Source organism: Notolepis coatsorum, assembly GCF_963971535.1.
Source record: "Notolepis coatsorum genome assembly, chromosome: 6".
Taxonomy (NCBI): domain Eukaryota; kingdom Metazoa; phylum Chordata; class Actinopteri; order Aulopiformes; family Paralepididae; genus Notolepis; species Notolepis coatsorum.
Window position 1 is genome coordinate 113,961,621 of NC_140170.1, and position 19,557 is coordinate 113,981,177.

A 19,557-nucleotide genomic window follows, 5' to 3' on the forward strand; every position below is an offset into this window, starting at 1 on the left:
TCTACTGGTTCAATTAATGTTTAAGCAGAAAAACATTGCACTATAAAAACGAACTGGATAGTTGATGATACATTTAACTTCATTAGCTGAAGTATTCTAAAATCATTTAAGCCATTCTCCTTTTCTGTGTGTGTGTGTGCATGCGTGCGTGTGTGCACGCGTCTCATATCTGGTCTGACATCAGAGGAGTTTGATAGTATTTACTGAGGATTGCCAGATAATGTTGATATTTAAACATAAATATATATGATCATGCAACATAAAAAAGATTGTTGTAGGAATGGTTTGGGAGAGGGAGGTAAGGGGTTTTAGATTGTGTGTTGTGAAGTTTAGACTTCAGAGAGGGAGAGTAAAGTACAGAAAAATAGGTACCGTTGGGTACCGGTATCGATTCCCAGGTAAAAAGAAAAATTTTCAGGCTCGGTGTCCCAAACAGACCCACCGCATAAGCCAGATGCAAGCCGCATTTTACAATAAACCTCTGTGGGGCGGGGCGGCGCAGCGGACTAAGCGCTCGTCACCAACGCGAGAGACACTGGTATCGAATTCGGCTGTCAGCGTTGCCTCCGGCTTGGCCGGCCGTCATACTGGCTCAATTGGCAGAGTCAGACGGAGGGAAGCCGGTGGGTGGTAATCTGGTCGTTGTAAACAGCGACTCCTACAGGTCGGTCAGGGCGCCTGCACAGCGAGGAAGGGAGATGGTGAGGGTAGTGTGAGCCTCCCACACGTTACACCTCACCAATGAGAGTCCGCGCTGGCAGGTGAAAAGTAGTGGCTGGCTGACTCCGCATGTATCAGAGGGGACATGTAGGGATGTCGGGGCCGATCACGTGGTTTTCCGAAGATCGGGATAAAAAAAAAAAATGTAAACCAAAACTAAGGCCTCAGTATGAGTTTTTAAGACGTGAATTGTTGAATAAAAAAAATAAAAAAAAGATATCGGATCGGGAAAGATCGGTATCGGTAGATACTCAAAATCACTAGGGATGCACGATATTGATTTTTTGACACCGATAACTTTATGCTCCTCAAGCCGATATTTATTGTATTATAAATTTTTTTTAACTATATATATATATATATATATATATATATATTTTTTTTTATCATTTTTTTTTTATTTTTTTAGTATTTATAAGCTCCGATGTCATCAGTACTGCTATCGGTACTCGAGAAATTATGGAGTTTTTTTTTAAGGAATTTAAACGTCGCAAACTAATCTTGTTGGCCGCGTCTATATCTCTCCTGCCTCTGTGTGTCTGCCTGCGCGGGGAGCGGGCTGCCTGCTCTCTCCTCTCTTCCCTTCCCCTCCCACACACACACTCACTCACACACACACCGAGTACAGACAGCTCTGCTCTCATAATGGCGGACAGAACGAAATGTTCAAAAGTCTGGGTCTATTTTACTAAAGTCGACGCTGACAACGCTCGTTGCCACAAGTGCAACAAGACATTTGCCAGTAATGTATAAGCGCTGGTACTTGTCAATGTGGCTGGCGGGGAGATAACGTTAGCTCCGAGTAGAGTAATGGCTGACAATCCGGAGGTAAATAAACGAACGAGAGCTTCTGATTGGTGGTAAGAAGAAGAGGTGGGTGCAAGCCGTGGGACGTAATTGGCAGATCCACGGCGGCCAGCGCAAGACATCACATCCGTATCCTGCAATGCTGAGCAGTCCCTTTCAGACACTGGGGGAAACCCACCCCAGCAATGTCTCTATACGTGAAGACAGCATAATGCCGCATCAAATTTGACCCCCCATTCCGTGTTCATACCTTTCACACAGAACGGTGGAATAACGGGGTAAGATTCCCGGCTTGAACTGGCAGAGTGAAAGGGGCTTATGTTAACCACTCTCAAAGATCTGGTGAAATGCCACTAAAGAGCCAGGGAAAGTGATGATTGTTTAATGCTTTTTAACGAGTAAATTGAGCTAGGTTATAATGTTTGTTAATTCCCTTCCTGTTTTATCTAGCTTTATATACTGTAGCTCTGGTGGTAATGAAACACTGCTCCTTCGTGACTTTATTCTCTCAGAGATCAGTGGGGATTGTTTATGTGTTGTGTGTGAGCGTATATAATAGGGGTGGGGGAAAAAATCGATACGTAGTAGTATCGCGGTACTTTGCGTGGCGATACTGTATCGATACAGGGACGCCAAATATCGATATTTAATTATTCGAAAAAGAAAAAAAAAATTGTATAAGGAAGTTGCGTTGTTCATTTCAATACCTGTAATAGTACAGTAGTCCACACACACATGGAATGACTAATACAAACAGTTCAGTTTGTCAGGTACATGCAACACAGATTACAGTGTTTACATCTGTCTGCTTGAGAAAATACCATGTTCTGCAATAAAAATGATTGAAGTGAGATGAACAGACTGAACTTTATTTTATTAGATAAAACATGTTGACAGTTTTACTTTGTAGTTAAAAAGTTTGAGCAAATTATTATTATAATTTTTTTTTAAACATCGCAATATTTTCAGCGTATCGCGATATATTTAGTATTGCGATAGTATCGTATCGTGACACAAGTAGGACTGACGTTCGAAGCTTTTTTTGGCAATCGAAGCTTCGGGGCCGAGCTTCGATTTTAATTCGAAGCTTCGAAAAAAAATTACATTTTTTTTTTTATCTTATGTTGTGGGACTTGTACAGCACTTTCATAAACTTTGTTGTTTTTAAATGTGCTCTATAAATAAAGTGGGTTGGATTAATTAATTAAGTAGCCCCTTTCATGACTGAGCCAACAAGGTTTCACTCGGCTGTGTGATTTAATTCAAGGTGGATCGCTGTTGTCGTTTGAACAACTTCAGATTTCATGGGAACTACCAATCCCCCAAATCAAGAATGTTTAAGATGAATGAAGTAAGATTTTGATTATTTGAAATATGGCCTGTGTAGACTAAACTATGCACAGAATTATGTCAGTCTACAAGGTCCGGATTCTACATGGTCCGGCAATGTAGACCTTGTAGACTCCACTACAGACCAATTATCAGTGAATATTCATGCATTTTTAAGAAGGGCAACTTCCACAAAAAAACAAGGAACTCACCAAAACATCTCAGTAGCACCTTATCTAAATTTTATTTCCTATCTTGTTTATTCATCCCAGTATCTTTCTTTCTTATGTGTGGAATTCTACAAGGCATGTATGTGTATATGTATTTGAGGATGATATCCTTCAAACAGGCAATAGTGATGATATAATTTGGGCAGTGCTGAGCTGGGTTACTTTCCTCCAGTGTATTTGTCCCCCGGCCCCACCCAATGGCCCCATGCGCGCGCGCACACACACACACACACACACACACACACACACACACACACATTTAGCTGACGCTTTTATCCAAAGCGACTTACAAGTTCTGTACGACAAGACAGCAAGAAGGGTACAACTCTATCAGCTGAGTAACAATGTTTATCAAAGTGTTGCGTGTTACAGTGTAGGTTAGTTTATTAGGAAAAGTGCATGACAGTAAGGTTAGTCACGGTTAGATTTAGATTTTTTTTTTTAAATCATTTCAGATAATGGTTGAAGTGTCTTTAGTCAACGGCGAAAGATTGGACGGGATTCGGCTGTCCTAACTGGGATGGGTAGTTCTCACACACACACAAATCGAAGTAAAAAAAATATTGAAAAAAAAAGATTTTTTTTTTTACTTCGATTTTTTTTTTAATGTTCGAAGCTTGTGCCATCGAACGAAGCTTCGAAGCTTCCAAGTATTTAAGACAGCCCTAGACACAAGTATCGCAATAGTATCGTATCGTGAGGTCTCTGGCGATTCCCACCCCTAGTATATAATGATATAATGCAATATAATGAGTAATTGCATTTTAGGCTTAAAGTTACCTAAGCATATTACTTACCGGCTTTACACTAACTTGGTGTCATTAGCTTAGCTTTAGAGATATCTGCCATCACTCCAATACAATAGAGCTGAATGGCACTCATCTTATGGTGCTCAAAGCACCAATTGAAAAGTCAAAAGCAGTGCCCCTTCCGACAGAACATGTCCTGGTTACTCAGGATAATCCACAGACCTTGTTGTGAGCGGTTTCATGTAGGAAGTATACAGATGTATCCGAGAAAGGCCAATATCGTCCTGTAATATCAGCACCCCAATATAAGTCAGGCACTGCTCCTTACCTTGGCAGACTCTGTGAATTTCTCCTGCTCTGGTCTGCTGTGGAGCTCATAAAGCACCACACCGTCTGGGCCCCTGGCTGCTGCTGCCTTGCTCTCTCCTGGACCACTGCCACGGACACCCTTAGCCACCTCCAGCTGGGTCAGCAAGCGTCTGGAGGGAGGACAGGACAGAGAGAGGGAGATGGGAGAGAGAGGTGGAGAGAGAGAGAGAGAGAGACAAAGAGGTATAGAGAGAGAAGGGTAAGGGAGAAGAGGGAAGATGGTGAAAGAAACCGTTAGCTCAAAGGATCATAGCTCTGTTGTGGCCAATTATAACCATCTGTCCCCCTCCTCTCTCACACCACACTTGGCTGGAGCCCAGTTGATGTCTGCTGGGTTGATGTGAGGTTGCAGGAGCAGGTTTCTCATTTTTAACCAAGACAGCAGGGGAAGGGAAGTAGCCCGGCAGAGAACCATGTCCAGGAGCGTTACATGCAACACTGACTTCTAGAAAGTCATGCCAGATGGAAGACACCCGTCAGTGGTCTATGCTCCTTAAATACATATTCAATAACAAGCTGGGTACCGTTTTCTGGCTTGTTTGTGTCATTGATTTTTGAGTGGCTACCACTCAAGAGAAGTTAGGGCATCGGTGCAGGCAGGACTCGCTTTCACTGCACAGTCATGGCTTGAGAAATGTTGCACTTACTCTCAATGTTATGTTTTCTGACTTAAAACGGCCACATGCCATCATTACTGTGCAATTACTATTCAAGATTCAAGAGGTTTATTAATCACATACATACACAAGACATATAGTGAAATGAAGGTGGCCATCCCCTCTTCGATTGCCACCATTGCTGTAACGTTACCATGGTTATCACTACTATCGTACTGTAATCACTACTCTGACTAAACCTTACACTGCTACTTTACTGTCTGTAACATGACTGTTCAGAAAACGAATGGACACAGGGAAACCAAACAAACAGACATGCAAGATATACCTGCTCTACGTCATTTTTACAAAGACATGGTTCAGTCTCCCAGTGACTTCCACTGGCCTTGTCGTCTGCTTCCAATAAAAACACTCCTGCCAGATGAAATGACTCCCAGTCAGTAACAGATCAGACACAGATCTCCTCCCGTCTCCTCCCTCTACAACCATGTCCTTCCTCAGCCAGTGCCTCATCAGGTTGAAAAAAGATAACACCTCTCTCTCTCTCTCTCTCTCATTCCCCAGCTCATTACGCCAGTGCTTCCACCGACTCAGCTAAGTTGATTTGGGCCTGAGGTCCCAGGTCCCAGAAGTGAATTCAACTCTTCTTCTCTCCCTCCTTCTCGTTTGACCAGTGTGCCGTTGTGGCCTGGAGGCTTGATGTAGCCCCAGGGTTACAAAAGAGAGTTCCTCTGCTATACGCTCCCATCAGTCCAACTTGTCTCAACACACAAAAACACTCATTCATCCCCACAGCACTCACTCAAACACTACTCTATAGTGTAGACTGTCGGGATCAAATCATACAGGCACATTGCCGCAACAGCATCCCTGCTTGCTTGCACAAAGCTGCACAGATGTATGTCATACAATTGCATGTAACCACACACAACTACTTGTTTGTTGTAGTATTATATATATATTCTGGTAATAGCCGATATATATACTGTATCAAATAACCTTTATATAGCTATAAAGGTGTGGTGTTTATAAAGTCAGGGTGAGTTTTCTTGCTCTCATTTCTTACAGAGTATATATATATATATAACAATAATAGAAGCGGTAGCTTTGTCAGTTATATGTAGGCCTGGGGTCCCAAAGGAAGGTTCCCCTTCTCATAGTATATAACCATGACGAAAACAAAACGTTGCCATTATGACGACCAACATAAAAGCTTTTACTATTTTATCTTTTACATAATCAATATGGTATTATTAAGTATTCATATTGGCACTCTGTATCGGCAAGTAACCAAATGTAAGTACTTGTACTTGGTATCGGGGCACCTCTAGTCACAGAAGTCAGTTCCCCCTCCCCTGCTCACTTGGCCAGCGCTCCGTCTGGGTCGGCCAGGTTGATGTGGGCCTGGGGTCCCAGCAGGGAGTCCAGGTGAGTCGACACCAGCTGCTGCTTAAGCTGCGCTGCCTGCTGAGACAGCACCACTGGAGTGAGACGCTCCTCTGCACTGGTGTCCTTAGTGGTGGCCTACAGGGTGGAGGGAGAGTAGATGGTTAGATGTTGATGTTAGATGTGTATAAATCATCAAAGTGTGTGATCAGGAGAAAATAAATAATGGCAAAGGAAAGTATCCCTAGTGACACACCCACATATAGACAGGGACAGCCATTATATATATATTAAAAAAAAAAAAAAAAAAAAAAAAAAAGCATCCTTGAGTTTCTTGAAAGCCAAACTATTATTATAAAAAGGGACACACCCATAGACAAGTCAGGGACACACCAATATAGACAGTGGAGGACACACCCATATATACAGGGGCACACCCATATTAAAGACAGGGACACACCCATATTAAAGACAGGGACACACCATATATAGACAGTGAGGGACACACCCATATATAGACAGTGAGGGACACACCCATATATAGACAGTGAGGGACACACCCATATATAGACAGTGAGGGACACACCCAATATAGACAGTGAGGGACACACCCATATATAGACAGTGAGGGACACACCCATATATAGACAGGGACACACCCATATATAGACAGGGGCACACCCATATATAGACAGTGAGGGGAAACACCCATATATAGATGGGGACACAAACATGTTAAGTGGATCACACACACATGTTCATGTAGACACGTGGTCTGTAACTTTTTGGGATACTCAAAAGTATTTAAAATCTCCCCACAGAGCAATTAGACGGTGGAAAATCCCATTATTCACACAGTACCGCAGACCCACTTCCATAATCAGATTCCTAGCAAGAGTTTCTCTGTAGGATAACAGTCATGAGATGATAAAAAATAATATGCTCCAGTTTTTCCTCAACAAAGCCGAGACGTGGCAGTCGTTTCACGGCATGCAGTGCTGTTGTGATGAACGAGGGCGAGTTGCTGGACCGCCGGCTGCACCGTGAAACTCCGACTAGTTCAGTATCACAACAACAGCAGCTTGTTCCCCTGTAGTTAAGCAGCATCTTTCATCAACATACTGTAACAGGAGCTCATAGCACAATTCTTTGATGAAACTGCTGATTTGCAATCTGATTAGGGTTTAATGTGGCGGGACCAGTCAGGAACAGCAGCAGGCACTGCTCTGCGTGCCTCCCGTCCATCCCCTCTAATGAAAGATGCATATTATTTTATTAACAGTGGGAGTTTTGAATAAGAAATAAATCTCCTGGCACAGACACACGTACGTATTATCTGCTGAGCGGCGCCTCGAATTTGAGGCTCACAGGCTTCCTTCCTTATCTGCTAATCGGTTTGTGTTCATTGAGACACAAAATACTTTTTTTTCTTTCCATAAAACAGAAACAATGCAGCGAAAACTTTGGAAAAAGACAAAGCATGAAAACTACAAATTCACTGTCAAATTTGAAGATTGAATTCACAGGTGCATGGCTAAAACCAGGCACCACTAGTTACCTACATATAGGGTTACAAACCCACTAAGAAGTCTTGAGTAGAGGCAGCCTCCAATTCTGCACTGCTGCCAACACTGCTGCCAACCAAAGGAGCATCGTGACTGAGCTGCCTCATATAATAATGTGGGATGGAGGGAAAAACTCTGTGGAAAAACTATTATTGGATTTACTTGCAGAACTCTGGGGAAAGGCTGGGTAACTGGTGTGTAACTTCCCAGACCTAAGGAAGGTAAGTGTAGGTGTGTGTGTGTGTGTGTCTCTCTCTCTGACCTCGATGGTCTCCACCTCCTGGCTCAGTTCCTGGATCTCGTTGACCAGCCTCTGGTACTTCTGCTGAGGAGTCTCCTTCACCCCACAGCCCTCTGCCAGCTATACACAGACAGAAGTTATCAGGTTAATATACTGCATGTGAAAAACAATTCTATGCATTTACTGATATTTTAAACATTTGTATAACATTAAAAAGGGGAATTCCATGGTGGTATTGTAGAAAGGTTGCTTTATTACAGGAGTAAAATTTGCTCACAGCCAGCTCTATACACATGGTCAGGCCAGAGAAATAGCCCCAACTACTGTGCATGCTCCAGCGACCAGCTTCCAGCTTTACAAAGGACCAGACCGCGTAAAAGGGCAGGCATCAGACAACGACAGTCAAAGGTTGCCAAACATTCCTCTCACATTGTGAGAATTAACCAGTTATGCCTCAATACGGTAAATGAGTTTAATGTGGCTTTGTGGTGGAATTCCTCTTTAAGTTGGACACTCGACTGCTTCTCATCGATACCTTTTAGCTATTCTGAATGATGATTTCCCCACGATGAGTGACAATAAGATAAGTTATTCAAGATAATTTTTTGCATGGTTCTGCTTGCTGAAATACCCCATGGTATATGGAGATAGCAGGTGGTGGCGGGCAATTAAAGAAATCACACAATAAGAAGAAGACTGGTATGAGATAAGGTAGAATCAATCAGACAATAGCAGTGAAGAGATTTGACATTAGAGACAACCTGCTGCGGTGCAGAAAACAGGAAATTACGGTAACAAGTAATCCATTTAATGGCATTTTGCAAGATGGAATAGTTTCTGAAGACCTTTTAGCCTAAGCTAAATAAATTACGTAATAATTAAATGCAGTGGTGTACTTACAATTTCATAATCTCCTGACTCATAGCCCACTCTTTTACTTTTGCTGATTCTGTCTGAGAAGTCTGCATGAGAGTGAGTATGTGAGAGAGAGAGAGAGAGAGAGAGAGAGAGAGACACAGAGCAAATTGATGTCAAACCAGAGATGTGTCCAGACCAAGATGAGAACAGAGGAAAGGCCAGGTAAACAGGACCCTCCATTAACTAATTCCGTGCCAATCACGATGATAGTCGGGTTAAATCGCCATCGCTTGCCAATCACAAGTATAGTCGGGTTTTAATCGTTATTTCTTTTATTAGTGATATCCATTCATTTTCATCCATCCAACCTGATGTTATCGTTGGGAATGGGCGTCTGAGCTCGCAAAAGGGCAAATACCGCTGCCTATCGTCTCCCGGATGGTATTGCACATCATTGGATTGGATTGGCTGGAGATGTGAATCAGAAAAAAAAACTGCGGTCCGGGTTTCCCTTCTCGGGCAAGCAGTATCGTGTTACCACATTGACTAGGGAGGCTGGGAGCAGCTTGGATTATGTGTTTTGGACTATAACGTTGGATCAATGGACGCGATCGATATTTGGAATGGCGATCAGGAATTAGATTAATCTTTTAGCAGAACATCTGATGTGAGGTAAGGACTCTATGTTACCAGTCTTGGGTTAATCAGATGTTCCTTTCACTGCCATCGGAGCATGTGTGTGTGCGTGCCGTTGGCGCGGAGCAAGTCACGGATAAGCGATTTTTCAGCCCGCTTCTCTAGCGTGCATAAGGACTCAAATCAAATCAAATTTATTTGTAAGGCCCGACAACACACGTTAATGTCCCCATGGGCCGGACACGTCTTCTTTAAACAAGTCAAGAAGAAACATAACAATAAGTCAAGAACAAAACAAGAACACCATAAGGTCCAACAAATTTAAAATAAATGCAAATAAATGAATGAATGCAAACACTCCCAGACATACCCCATGCGAAGGTAAGGAAAAACTCTGTTTCGTAACCGCCGTTTCGGTGGAGTGTAAGGCTCTAAAGCCAGATTGAAAAGATTCATTAAGATTATTGTTTGATAAATGGTCAGTAAATTGCGTTGCGACGATCCGTTCTAACACTTTGGATAGGAACGGAAGATTGGAGATGGGTCTGTAATTTTTCAAGATTAGAGGGTCGAGGTTCGGTTTTTTAAGTAGTGGTTTAATGACGGCTGATTTAAAGGCCAGGGGCACCACGCCAGTAGACAAGGAGGTGTTGAAGATATAGAGTAGGGCAGGGCCTAGAGTTGGGAAGAGTTTTTTTGATGAGTTGCTGGAAGAGGGTCAAACAGACAGGTTGAGGGTTTAGCCGCGCCAACCAATTTAGAGAGGGCACTAAGTGAGACGTTTTCAAGACAGCATAGCGTATGGCTGGATTCAAAGTCAGGGGGAAGGCCCATCAGAGGTTGGGAGGGACTCCGATTGTTGAGTAAGGCAACAATTTCATCTCTAATATCGATATACTATCGATAATCTAGCGTTTATTTGAAATCAGCCACTATTATCTATTAATTAATCTATTATTAAGCTATTATCGCATATTTCTCTGGAATTACTAGAAATCTCCAAAACTATACTCGTATTCAAAACGGTATAAAACGGAAATGTACAGATGAAAAAACAATCCGTTTCGTACATGTTGACTGCAAGCAAGTCATTGATAAGCGACGGGTGTATTAGACCCATAGCCATAATTTAAGATATATTTTAAGCACTCGCAAATTTCCCCATCCTCCCATTGATTAAAGTGCTGGCATACAAGCCCTAATTTGGTCATATCCGGCCGGCTCTGAATGTGTTGCATGTTCAAATTAATCCCGAAATCCTGAAGTAAAATGGAAAATCAATCTGAGCTACCAGCTGAGAGCGTCAGAGTTGATGCATCAGAAGAGGAGTGGTTAAAAGCTCACCGAGCCCCTTGGTGCTGACGCGCTTGTCCTTGAACTTGTCGTAGGCTGCGTTGGGGTTGACCACGATCCTCTCCACACTGTCACTGCACAGCTCCTCCTTTCAGTGACGACACACAGGGAAAGCAAGTCAGAACACACCAATAGAAAATATTAAATAAAAAAAATCATCATCATCACCACACAGGAGCGCAGGGAGGCTTCTATCAGCTCAGAGAAAGAGCAGCATCAGGCAGAGCCCAGGCTCACTGTCTGTGGACCAGTCGGGCAAAACAAACAAAACAAAACAAAAACAAACAAAAAAAGTCTCAAAGCCAAAGTTAGACTTGGAATAATATTATGATGGTGGTGCCAGGGAAGATGTGAGAAGAAATCCTAAGGCTTTATCGTGCCCTGGTGAATTTGATTAGGAGATTAGTGATTTATGTGCTTGTCTCTGTGGGACATCTGGCCAATTTATTGGATCAGAAAGCCACAGAGATGGAAAGTCATTCTAGCTACAGTATGTATTAGAGATGTCTGCAGTATTGACATCCCCCATTCAATTGCTGTCTAGGAGAGAAAATGGTTTACATATCACATCAGGATACCAGCAGCGAAGAGACAAACAAGACACTTCAGATTGCTGATTGTACAGCCGCACACAACAGATCAAACTTTTGGTGTGCGTATTAATGCTAAGCCTACTAATAGTAACAACTAGAGCCCGACCAATTAATCGGCCAGCTGATTTAATCGGCCAATATGTGATGGGTGCAGATTTTTTTTTTTTACAGAAAATGATGCAGAGATAATCATTTAGAAATGTTGTCATCAGTTTGTCCAGCAGAGCACGCTCCAACTCCAATGTTTACATACAACTCAGTCATAATACTCAAGTCATTGTTTACAATACTCTCAGAAGCACTGTCTGCATGAATTAGATATTACATAAATATAAAAGATAAATTCATCATTAGTGAAAATTAAAGGGGAACTATCTTATAAATGGCCTTTTTCAGTGTTTAGCACTGTTTCCTAGCTATGTGGACTTATATTAATAGGATCTATGTCTCTAATTCTCATATTGGCGGATTCTTCCAATTCTCCTCTCACAATATTCACCCTCACTGAACTGAGTCATCTGAAAATGTGCTGATCTGTGATGTCAGAGATGTCTCAGCTGCATAATAATGTGGCAGCCCAGGTGGCAGGGTTAGGGTTACAGTGGTTGGAGCCCAGCCTCAAAATGACTTAAGATCTTGAGGTAGAAAAATGCTGTTTGAGTACTTGATTAAAAATACAAAAAAAATTTAAAATTAAATTACAGAGGTAGGGCGGCTAGGTGGTGTAGTGGGCAAGGCACTCGCCACCAGTGTGGAGACGCTAGGATTCGCGTGTTCGAATCCAGCTCTCCACATTGTTTTCAGTTTAGCTGGTCGTCCGCAGTAATACACATTGGCCGTATTACGGGGAGGGAAAACTGAAGGGTGGGGATCAAACGTTGTGAACAAGCGACTCCTACAAGTCGGTTGGTGCGCCTGCGCAGTAGAATCAGGAAGTGTCGGGGGCAGCGTGAGCCTCCCACGCGTTACTCCTCGACACTGAGAGATCGAGCTGCGCAGGTGAAAAGATGCGACTGCTGTTACCTCAAGTACCGGAGGGGACTTGTGCTATGTATGACTTAGTCCACATTGCAGCCGGCTTGTGGGAGGCAAGAAACAGCGTTCGTGACAGGGGAGGGTTGAATTGGATGATACGAAATTGGGATGGGAGAAAAATATAGAAAAATGGGAGAAAAAGTGGATCAAAAAAAAAAAATTAAATTACAGAGGTGTTCCATAGACTCTCAGGAATTGTGTAAAAGTGCCCAAATAGTGAAATAAATAGTAAAATAGTTCCCCTTTAAGCTATTTAGAATAGAACATGCAATGCAAACTAGTTTGGTTCCAACTAAAATATAATTCAGTTAATGTCTCTTTTATTTTTTTTTTTATTCATGTTTTGTTTTTTTGACAGATGACTGAGGGTGGAAGAAGTAAGGTGTGATACTACACATATATATATAAGAATATCAGCCGATATATCGATATTGGAATATTTTACTCCCTAATAACCAGTATCGGTCGGGCTCTAGTAACAACATTGTTATGAGGATGGCAGAGCGAGGCTTGGGAGGGGCTGGCTGGCCTTTCTAAACGACCATTCTTTATTAGACATTTCTGGGGAGGAACACATTACTTTTATTGGAACATCATTTGATCACAACCTCCCAAGTGATCAGTTATGATGGGACTAGAGGAAATTAATAGGATTAAACACCACCAATTAGACAGACAGATGGATGGATGGACAGACAAAGACAACTAGACAGACCAACCAGGGCATGCACACACAAGACCGTTGGATGAATGATTGGAGAGGGAGGGAGGGGTAGGAGGAGTGTCAGTTAGTCAGTGAGGCTCTTACCAGCTCCTTGGGTTTCCAAAGAGTTAGAGAAAACAACGGAAGAGCAGAGGGAGAGAAAGGAGGGAAAGAGAGAGCGAGAGAGAGAGAGAGAGAGAGAGAGAGAGAGAGAGAAACAACACAGATTAATGTGGTTATCACATGCCATGCACACAACCGGATCAGTCGGTCAGGAGACTGGGGGAGATGAGAAAGAAAGCAGTGTTCAGAGTGTGGCTGCTAGCAGACAGTGGAGACACTATTCAGTTGATGCATCTCAAACCCTGTCCTCCTTTCTTGATCCTCCTTGATGTAAGCAACAGCTATGATTGGAGGATCAAGAAAAGACGGCTGGGTCTGAGATAGGTAAATTCCATCCAAATAGCCTCCTGGCATCTACAGTTCTTTCTATCTTCCCTGACTTCAGGGGTGATGACCCACCAACAGCACTGAGCTACTGGTCCGTTGACAGCAACAAAAGGGTGTGTAAGATGCATTGTGAATGCAGAGTGACAGTATGCCCTTTGCTAAAGACATAATTGTCGACTTCACAACATTATGTTGTGGAGGGAAGGGACAGAGATTTGGAGATGTTTATATAAACCAAATCGATGAATCAGAATGGCGTGTTGAGGGGGAAAGGCTGTCAAAAAAAAGCAGAAACAAGACTGGATCAATAGTATGACAATCAAGTTTCTTATAGACTGATGCAAGCCTAAATCCTGACTCAAACTAAGGTAAGTGGTGTTGGTGTATGACGTGCAGAGCCTATATCTTATACGGCTAATCCCAGGCCATTGTTGGTCTTTGGCAAGCCAACTCTACAGTTTAGTGCAGATGGGTTAGTCGGTTAGGAAGTCAGTTAGAACATAGTGGTGGGCTAGAGAAAGAAGGTTGTTAAAAACACAAACAGAAACGGTAGCTTCTATCATGATGTTCCTTTAACCAACAAGACAAACATATGTACACACAGACCCTGAACTGTGCATTGCACCTAGAAAAAAAGACAGGTGAATAATAATAACAAGGTTTATTTATATTTTAAAGTTGTATATTCTATTTATTTATACAAGTTTTTTTTTTATTGTACAATTACAGTTTAATTATTATTATTATCTTGTCCTTTTTCTAGATAAAATGCAGTCGGGGGGGGGGGGGGGGTCGCACAGGGGAAGAATTTCACTGCAATGTACTTTTGTATGTGACAAATTAAACTTGAAACACCTTAGCCTACGCTGCTTTATGAAGAGATGTAAGGAGAATGCAACCCAATATTTCCTGCAAAAAGCCTATCGACATCATCCGCTAAAAGAGCGGACCATGGATCATAAAGAAAGCAACTGTAAATCAGAGGGGAAAGAATGAATCAATTACACTTCAAAACAAAAACTGTAACTGAAAGTATAAAACAACCAATCTACCCCAATCAGAAGAAATAGGAAAGTGGATGTGAGATTAAAACCCATGCAAAACTGCTGCATTAAATGCACTGAGAGGAAAAAAAGAACCAATCTTACTTGTACAAACTAGGGTCCCAGGAAGGGTGGGGTAGAGTCAAAACAAGGACCAAGGGGAGGGGGAAGAAGAATATGGAACATGGAAGGGAAAACGCCAATTAGGATTTGCTGGTCTTGGGTCAGTTGATAGGCCAAATATGTTGAAAAGCAGACTTTGGAGCAGCATCTCTGGACTTGGGCTGGTGTTAATACAGCCATGATTTGTTTTATTGTATTACGCTTCCCTTACAAATAGAGCCGTTAAGAGGGTAGCACCCAAAGAAAATGCAATGGTGGTCAAGAAAACGTTATGGGGAGGTAAGGGCAATTCAAGACAGTACAGGTCTTCTACCTAAAGCATATTATGAACTCAAAATGCTTATATTTGTGATAGTAAAAGCTTGGTGAATATTTAGGACTACATTTTATTAAGTTATGGATTACTATTTATGTGTTGAACTCGCCACAGCCGTTTTTGGATGCAACTACCTTCCCAAGTCCCTATCCATATGTAAATATGTAACACACCACAGCTAAACAAAAGTCTGGCCATGGTCAGGTTAATAAAAAGCATGGGAGGAGCACATATAAGGGTAAATGGGGATCACTATGAAGCTGTGCCTTTACAATAAATGGATCCAGTATTTGCTGAATTGAATACAATGTTGTATTACCATCTAGCTAGGGCTATACTGATAGTGATAACTATTGCCTATCCAGTGTGCAATTGTCATCTGGAATAGTGTGAACACAATAAAAACGAAGTCATTTTGTTACAGCTACTAATGTTTCACTCAATCACTGACGGCGTTACATAACTAACCCTACTGGAAAGTAACGTTAATGTTAGCATTGATTGATTGATTGAAAATGTTATTAACAGATTGCAGAATATTTGGGTACAATACAGTACAGCTCAATACACACAATTGTTAAGGGGATGCAGACCAGAGAAAGACTTTCGTCTTGTTTACATCAGGGTCCCCCATTTTCAATTCATCATAACATATATGACATACAGATACAGTACTGCTACATCTATACATTTATGACATACCAGATTTACAAATACAGTAGTTTGTGATACAAAGAGTTAAAAAAATAAAAATAAAAGAGAGAGAGAGTATACATTTGACGAAGAAACTGTACATTGGAGGTGGTTGGGTGGGTGAGGTGGGGGTAACTGTACATTGGATTATCGACAAAACCTTACTTGGTCCCAAGAAGAGGGTCTTGTGTATTATTGGGTTAGGACATTTACTGTACATTGGAGGGGGTTGGGTTAGGACATTTACATGGGCCAGTTTCGAATTGCAGTCTCCCGTAGGTGCTCCTTGAAAGTGGTTTTAAAAGTGGGTAGTGATTCACATTCCGTTACAGCTGTGGGTAGGGCGTTCCACATTGATGTGGCATAACATGCTTAGTACCGTTACGTACCGACTCAAACTGTGCCTGGTCATCCTCTGGTAGATCACTGGTTTCATACACATCAGGTTCGTTAGAGGCCTGTGGAAATAGATATGTTAATGTGGTTGTGACAGCCATCACAGCTGGTTTGCTCTAAACAACAAGGTGCAGCAGGCTAGCGGTGAGCTAACTCGTCAATGGTTGGCCAACGCCCCGGCCCATTCAAAACACACCAGCCTGACAACTGGCTAGCTAATGGTTACTAGTGTTCTCCAACTCACGAAATCAACATTAGCTCGTCTATTACCAACTGTTACTAGTTAGTTGATACGTTAACCGGCGTTATGTGGCTGCGTTTTCATGCAAGATAAAGTACTTGTCAGAAAGAAGACAACACAGACAACACGTTAAGCTGACTAGTAACGTTAGCTCCTATTCGCTTCGATGTTACTCCAGCTAGCTAATGTTAGCCACTTACTATTCCAGGCAAGTTGGCGTATTTGGGATCTGCCATTGTTTCTGGGATGGAAGGACGATGCCGCTGGACGAACAAAGGAAATGGTCAAGGTGTTTGATTTGCCGATGATGATATACAGCTAGCTACCGAGTCTATTGGTAATAAAAGCTAGATGAGCCAGCAATCATACAAGCGGCGATGTTCGCCAGCTGATGTGGTCACTTCGCCTGCTTGAGTTCTTCTCTGGAGTTTAACGGCGGCTGGCATCCTCCATGGCTGCATCACCGCCATCTACTGGACTGTAGCCATTTATTTTGACCATCACTTTGATTGATTGATTGATTGATTGAAAACGTTATTAACAGATTGCAGAATGGGTATGTACAGTACAGCTCAATACACACAATTGTTAAGGGGATGCAGACCAGACAAAGACTTTCGTCTTGTTTACATCAGGGTCCCCCATTTTCAATTCATCATGACATATCACTATGAATTGAAAATGGGGGACCCTGATGTAAACAAGACGAAAGTCTTTCTCTGGTCTGCATCCCCTTAACAATTGTATGTATTGAGCTGTACTGTATTGTACCCATTCTGCAATCTGTTAATAAAGTTTTCATTCATTCATACATGACATACAGATAGACAGTACTGCTACATCTATACATTTATGACATACTTTTATACATTTATGACTTTCAGATATGTTTGAGTTGCGGACACTATTACTTGTATCTTCTGATTTATTTGCTACTTCTGCGGTGCAGTTAATTCCCACAGCAACACGTTTCCCTCTTCCAAACTGTTTGACTGACTTCGCTCCCCATCCTCCACCTTCTTGAATCGTCACCGACTTTGCTCCCCATCCTCCACCTTCTTGAATCGTCACCGCCTTGACACTTCATGATAGATCAATTAACTAACCTGACTGTTAACCTCAGCTCAGAACTAGGCAAAATCTCCTCTGCATATGGCTCGCTGATAACAAACTATCATTACACATGGGCAAAACAGAGTCCATTCTCTTCGGTTCAAATAACAAACTCAGCAAGACCGACGGCTTCTCAGTTACAGTGGGTGACAATATTGTCACAAGGAAAGAAGAAATTACCTACCTGGGTTCCATCCTAGAGGCAAATCTTTCCGGTGACAAAATGGCATCCAATGTAATAAAAAAAGTCAACCAACAAACTCGATTCCTGTACCGGATCTCCTCACTGGTAAACAAGAATACCCTGAAGACTCTGGCAGGAACACTCATTCAAGGGTACTACGACTATGCTTGCACCTCATGGTACCAAAGCACCTCAAAGGCGCTAAAAACAAAATTACAAACATCTCAAAACAAACTGGTCAGACTACTGCTTGACCTTACTCCTAGAACCCACCTCACCCCTGCCCACTTTGACAACCTAGGATGGCTTAGAGTAGACGACAGAGTACAGCAACTTGCAATGGGCCTGGTCTACAAGATACACTACACGACCAAGGTACCCATGTACATGTCAAAATACTTCCCAAAGGTCAGTGAATACCACAATCACAACACCAGAGGGAGCTCCACAAATCATGTTAAACCCAGATTCGGCTCAAACAAGGGACTAAACACATTTTGCAATTATGCCACATCAATGTCACTGCTATAGTCTGTAACTGTCAAGAAGATCTACAGGACATGATGAATAAGCTGAATGTCGAATGCAAAAACTATGGAATGTCACTAAACACAAAGAAAACTAAAGTAATGATCATTGAAAAAACACCAGGAACTGTTTGTAAAATACAGGTGGATGGAGAAAAACTTGAACAAGTGAAGGAGTACATGTACCTTGGAAGCTGGATCAGTGAAGGTGGAAGAGCTAACATGGACATTAAGAGAAGAACCGGAATTGCAAAGGGCGCATTCTGGAACCATAAAGAATTATTGAGAAGAAACATAAGTTGGAAAACGAAGACCAGGATTTTGGAAACGTATGTTATGTCAGTCTTTTCATACGGAGCAGAAGCATGGACGCTGAATGAAGAGGCAAGAGGATGATAGACTCTTTTGAAATGTGGACACTGAGGAAGATGCTGAAGATAACATGGAAGGATAAGATCAAGAATGAGGAGGTACTGAGAAGAGCGGATATGCAAGGGGGACAGCTGCTGGAGAGGTTGAAAAAGAGAAAGATGGAGTTGTGCGGGCATGTTCTGAGAGGATCCAGCGGGGAGATGTTCAAGAAGGTGGTGATGGGGAAGGTGGATGGAAAGAGAGGAAGTGGAAGACCAAGAAGAGGCTGGGTAGACGATGTCTGTGATTGGAGTGGAGTGAGAGGCGGAGTCACGGAGTTGGAGAGAAGAAGTGGGGACAGAATGGGTTGGAGAGTGATAGGCAACCTTCGGAACGAAGAAGCCACCTAATGATGATGAATGTGGAACGCCCTACCCAAAGCTGTAAAGGAATGTGAATCATTACCCACTTTCAAAAACACTCTCAAAAAACACCTATGGGAGACTGCAATTCGAAACTGGCCCCTGTAAATGTCCTAACACAACCCCCTCCAATGTACAGTAAATGACCAAGTATGGTCTTGTCAATATTCCAATGTACAGTTTTGCTTACAGTGTCCCCCCCCCCACCCCCACCCAACCACCTCCAATGTACGTTTCTACGTCAAATGTATGTACTCTCTTTTCTGGACTCTTTTCGTATCACAAACAGTACTGTATTTGCAAATCTGGTATGTCATAAATGTATAGCAGTACTGTCTATCTGTATGTCATGTCATATGTTATGATGAATTGAAAATGGGGGACCCTGATGTAAACAAGACGAAAGTCTTTCTCTGGTCTGCATCCCCTTAACAATTGTATGTATTGAGCTGCAATCTGTTAATAAAGTTTTCAATCAATCAATCAAACCTCAATTTCTTGGACTTT

At 42.2% G+C, this 19,557-nt stretch overlaps 1 protein-coding gene across 1 annotated transcript in view; it reads right to left on the reverse strand.

The window, feature by feature from the left end:
• dctn2 (dynactin 2 (p50)) overlaps positions 1-16,854 on the reverse strand; it is a 62,705-nt gene extending 45,851 nt beyond the window's left edge. The window contains exons 1-7 of the mRNA XM_084316801.1: positions 16,654-16,854; positions 16,206-16,274; positions 10,852-10,948; positions 8,914-8,975; positions 8,035-8,133; positions 6,185-6,345; positions 4,164-4,314 (exon numbers count right to left, since the gene is read on the reverse strand). Coding sequence (XP_084172927.1) covers positions 4,164-4,314; positions 6,185-6,345; positions 8,035-8,133; positions 8,914-8,975; positions 10,852-10,948; positions 16,206-16,274; positions 16,654-16,689 — 675 coding nt within the window. The 5' untranslated portion in view covers positions 16,690-16,854. The remainder of the gene's footprint in view (positions 1-4,163; positions 4,315-6,184; positions 6,346-8,034; positions 8,134-8,913; positions 8,976-10,851; positions 10,949-16,205; positions 16,275-16,653) is intronic.
• Between the last annotated feature and the right edge of the window lie 2,703 nt (positions 16,855-19,557).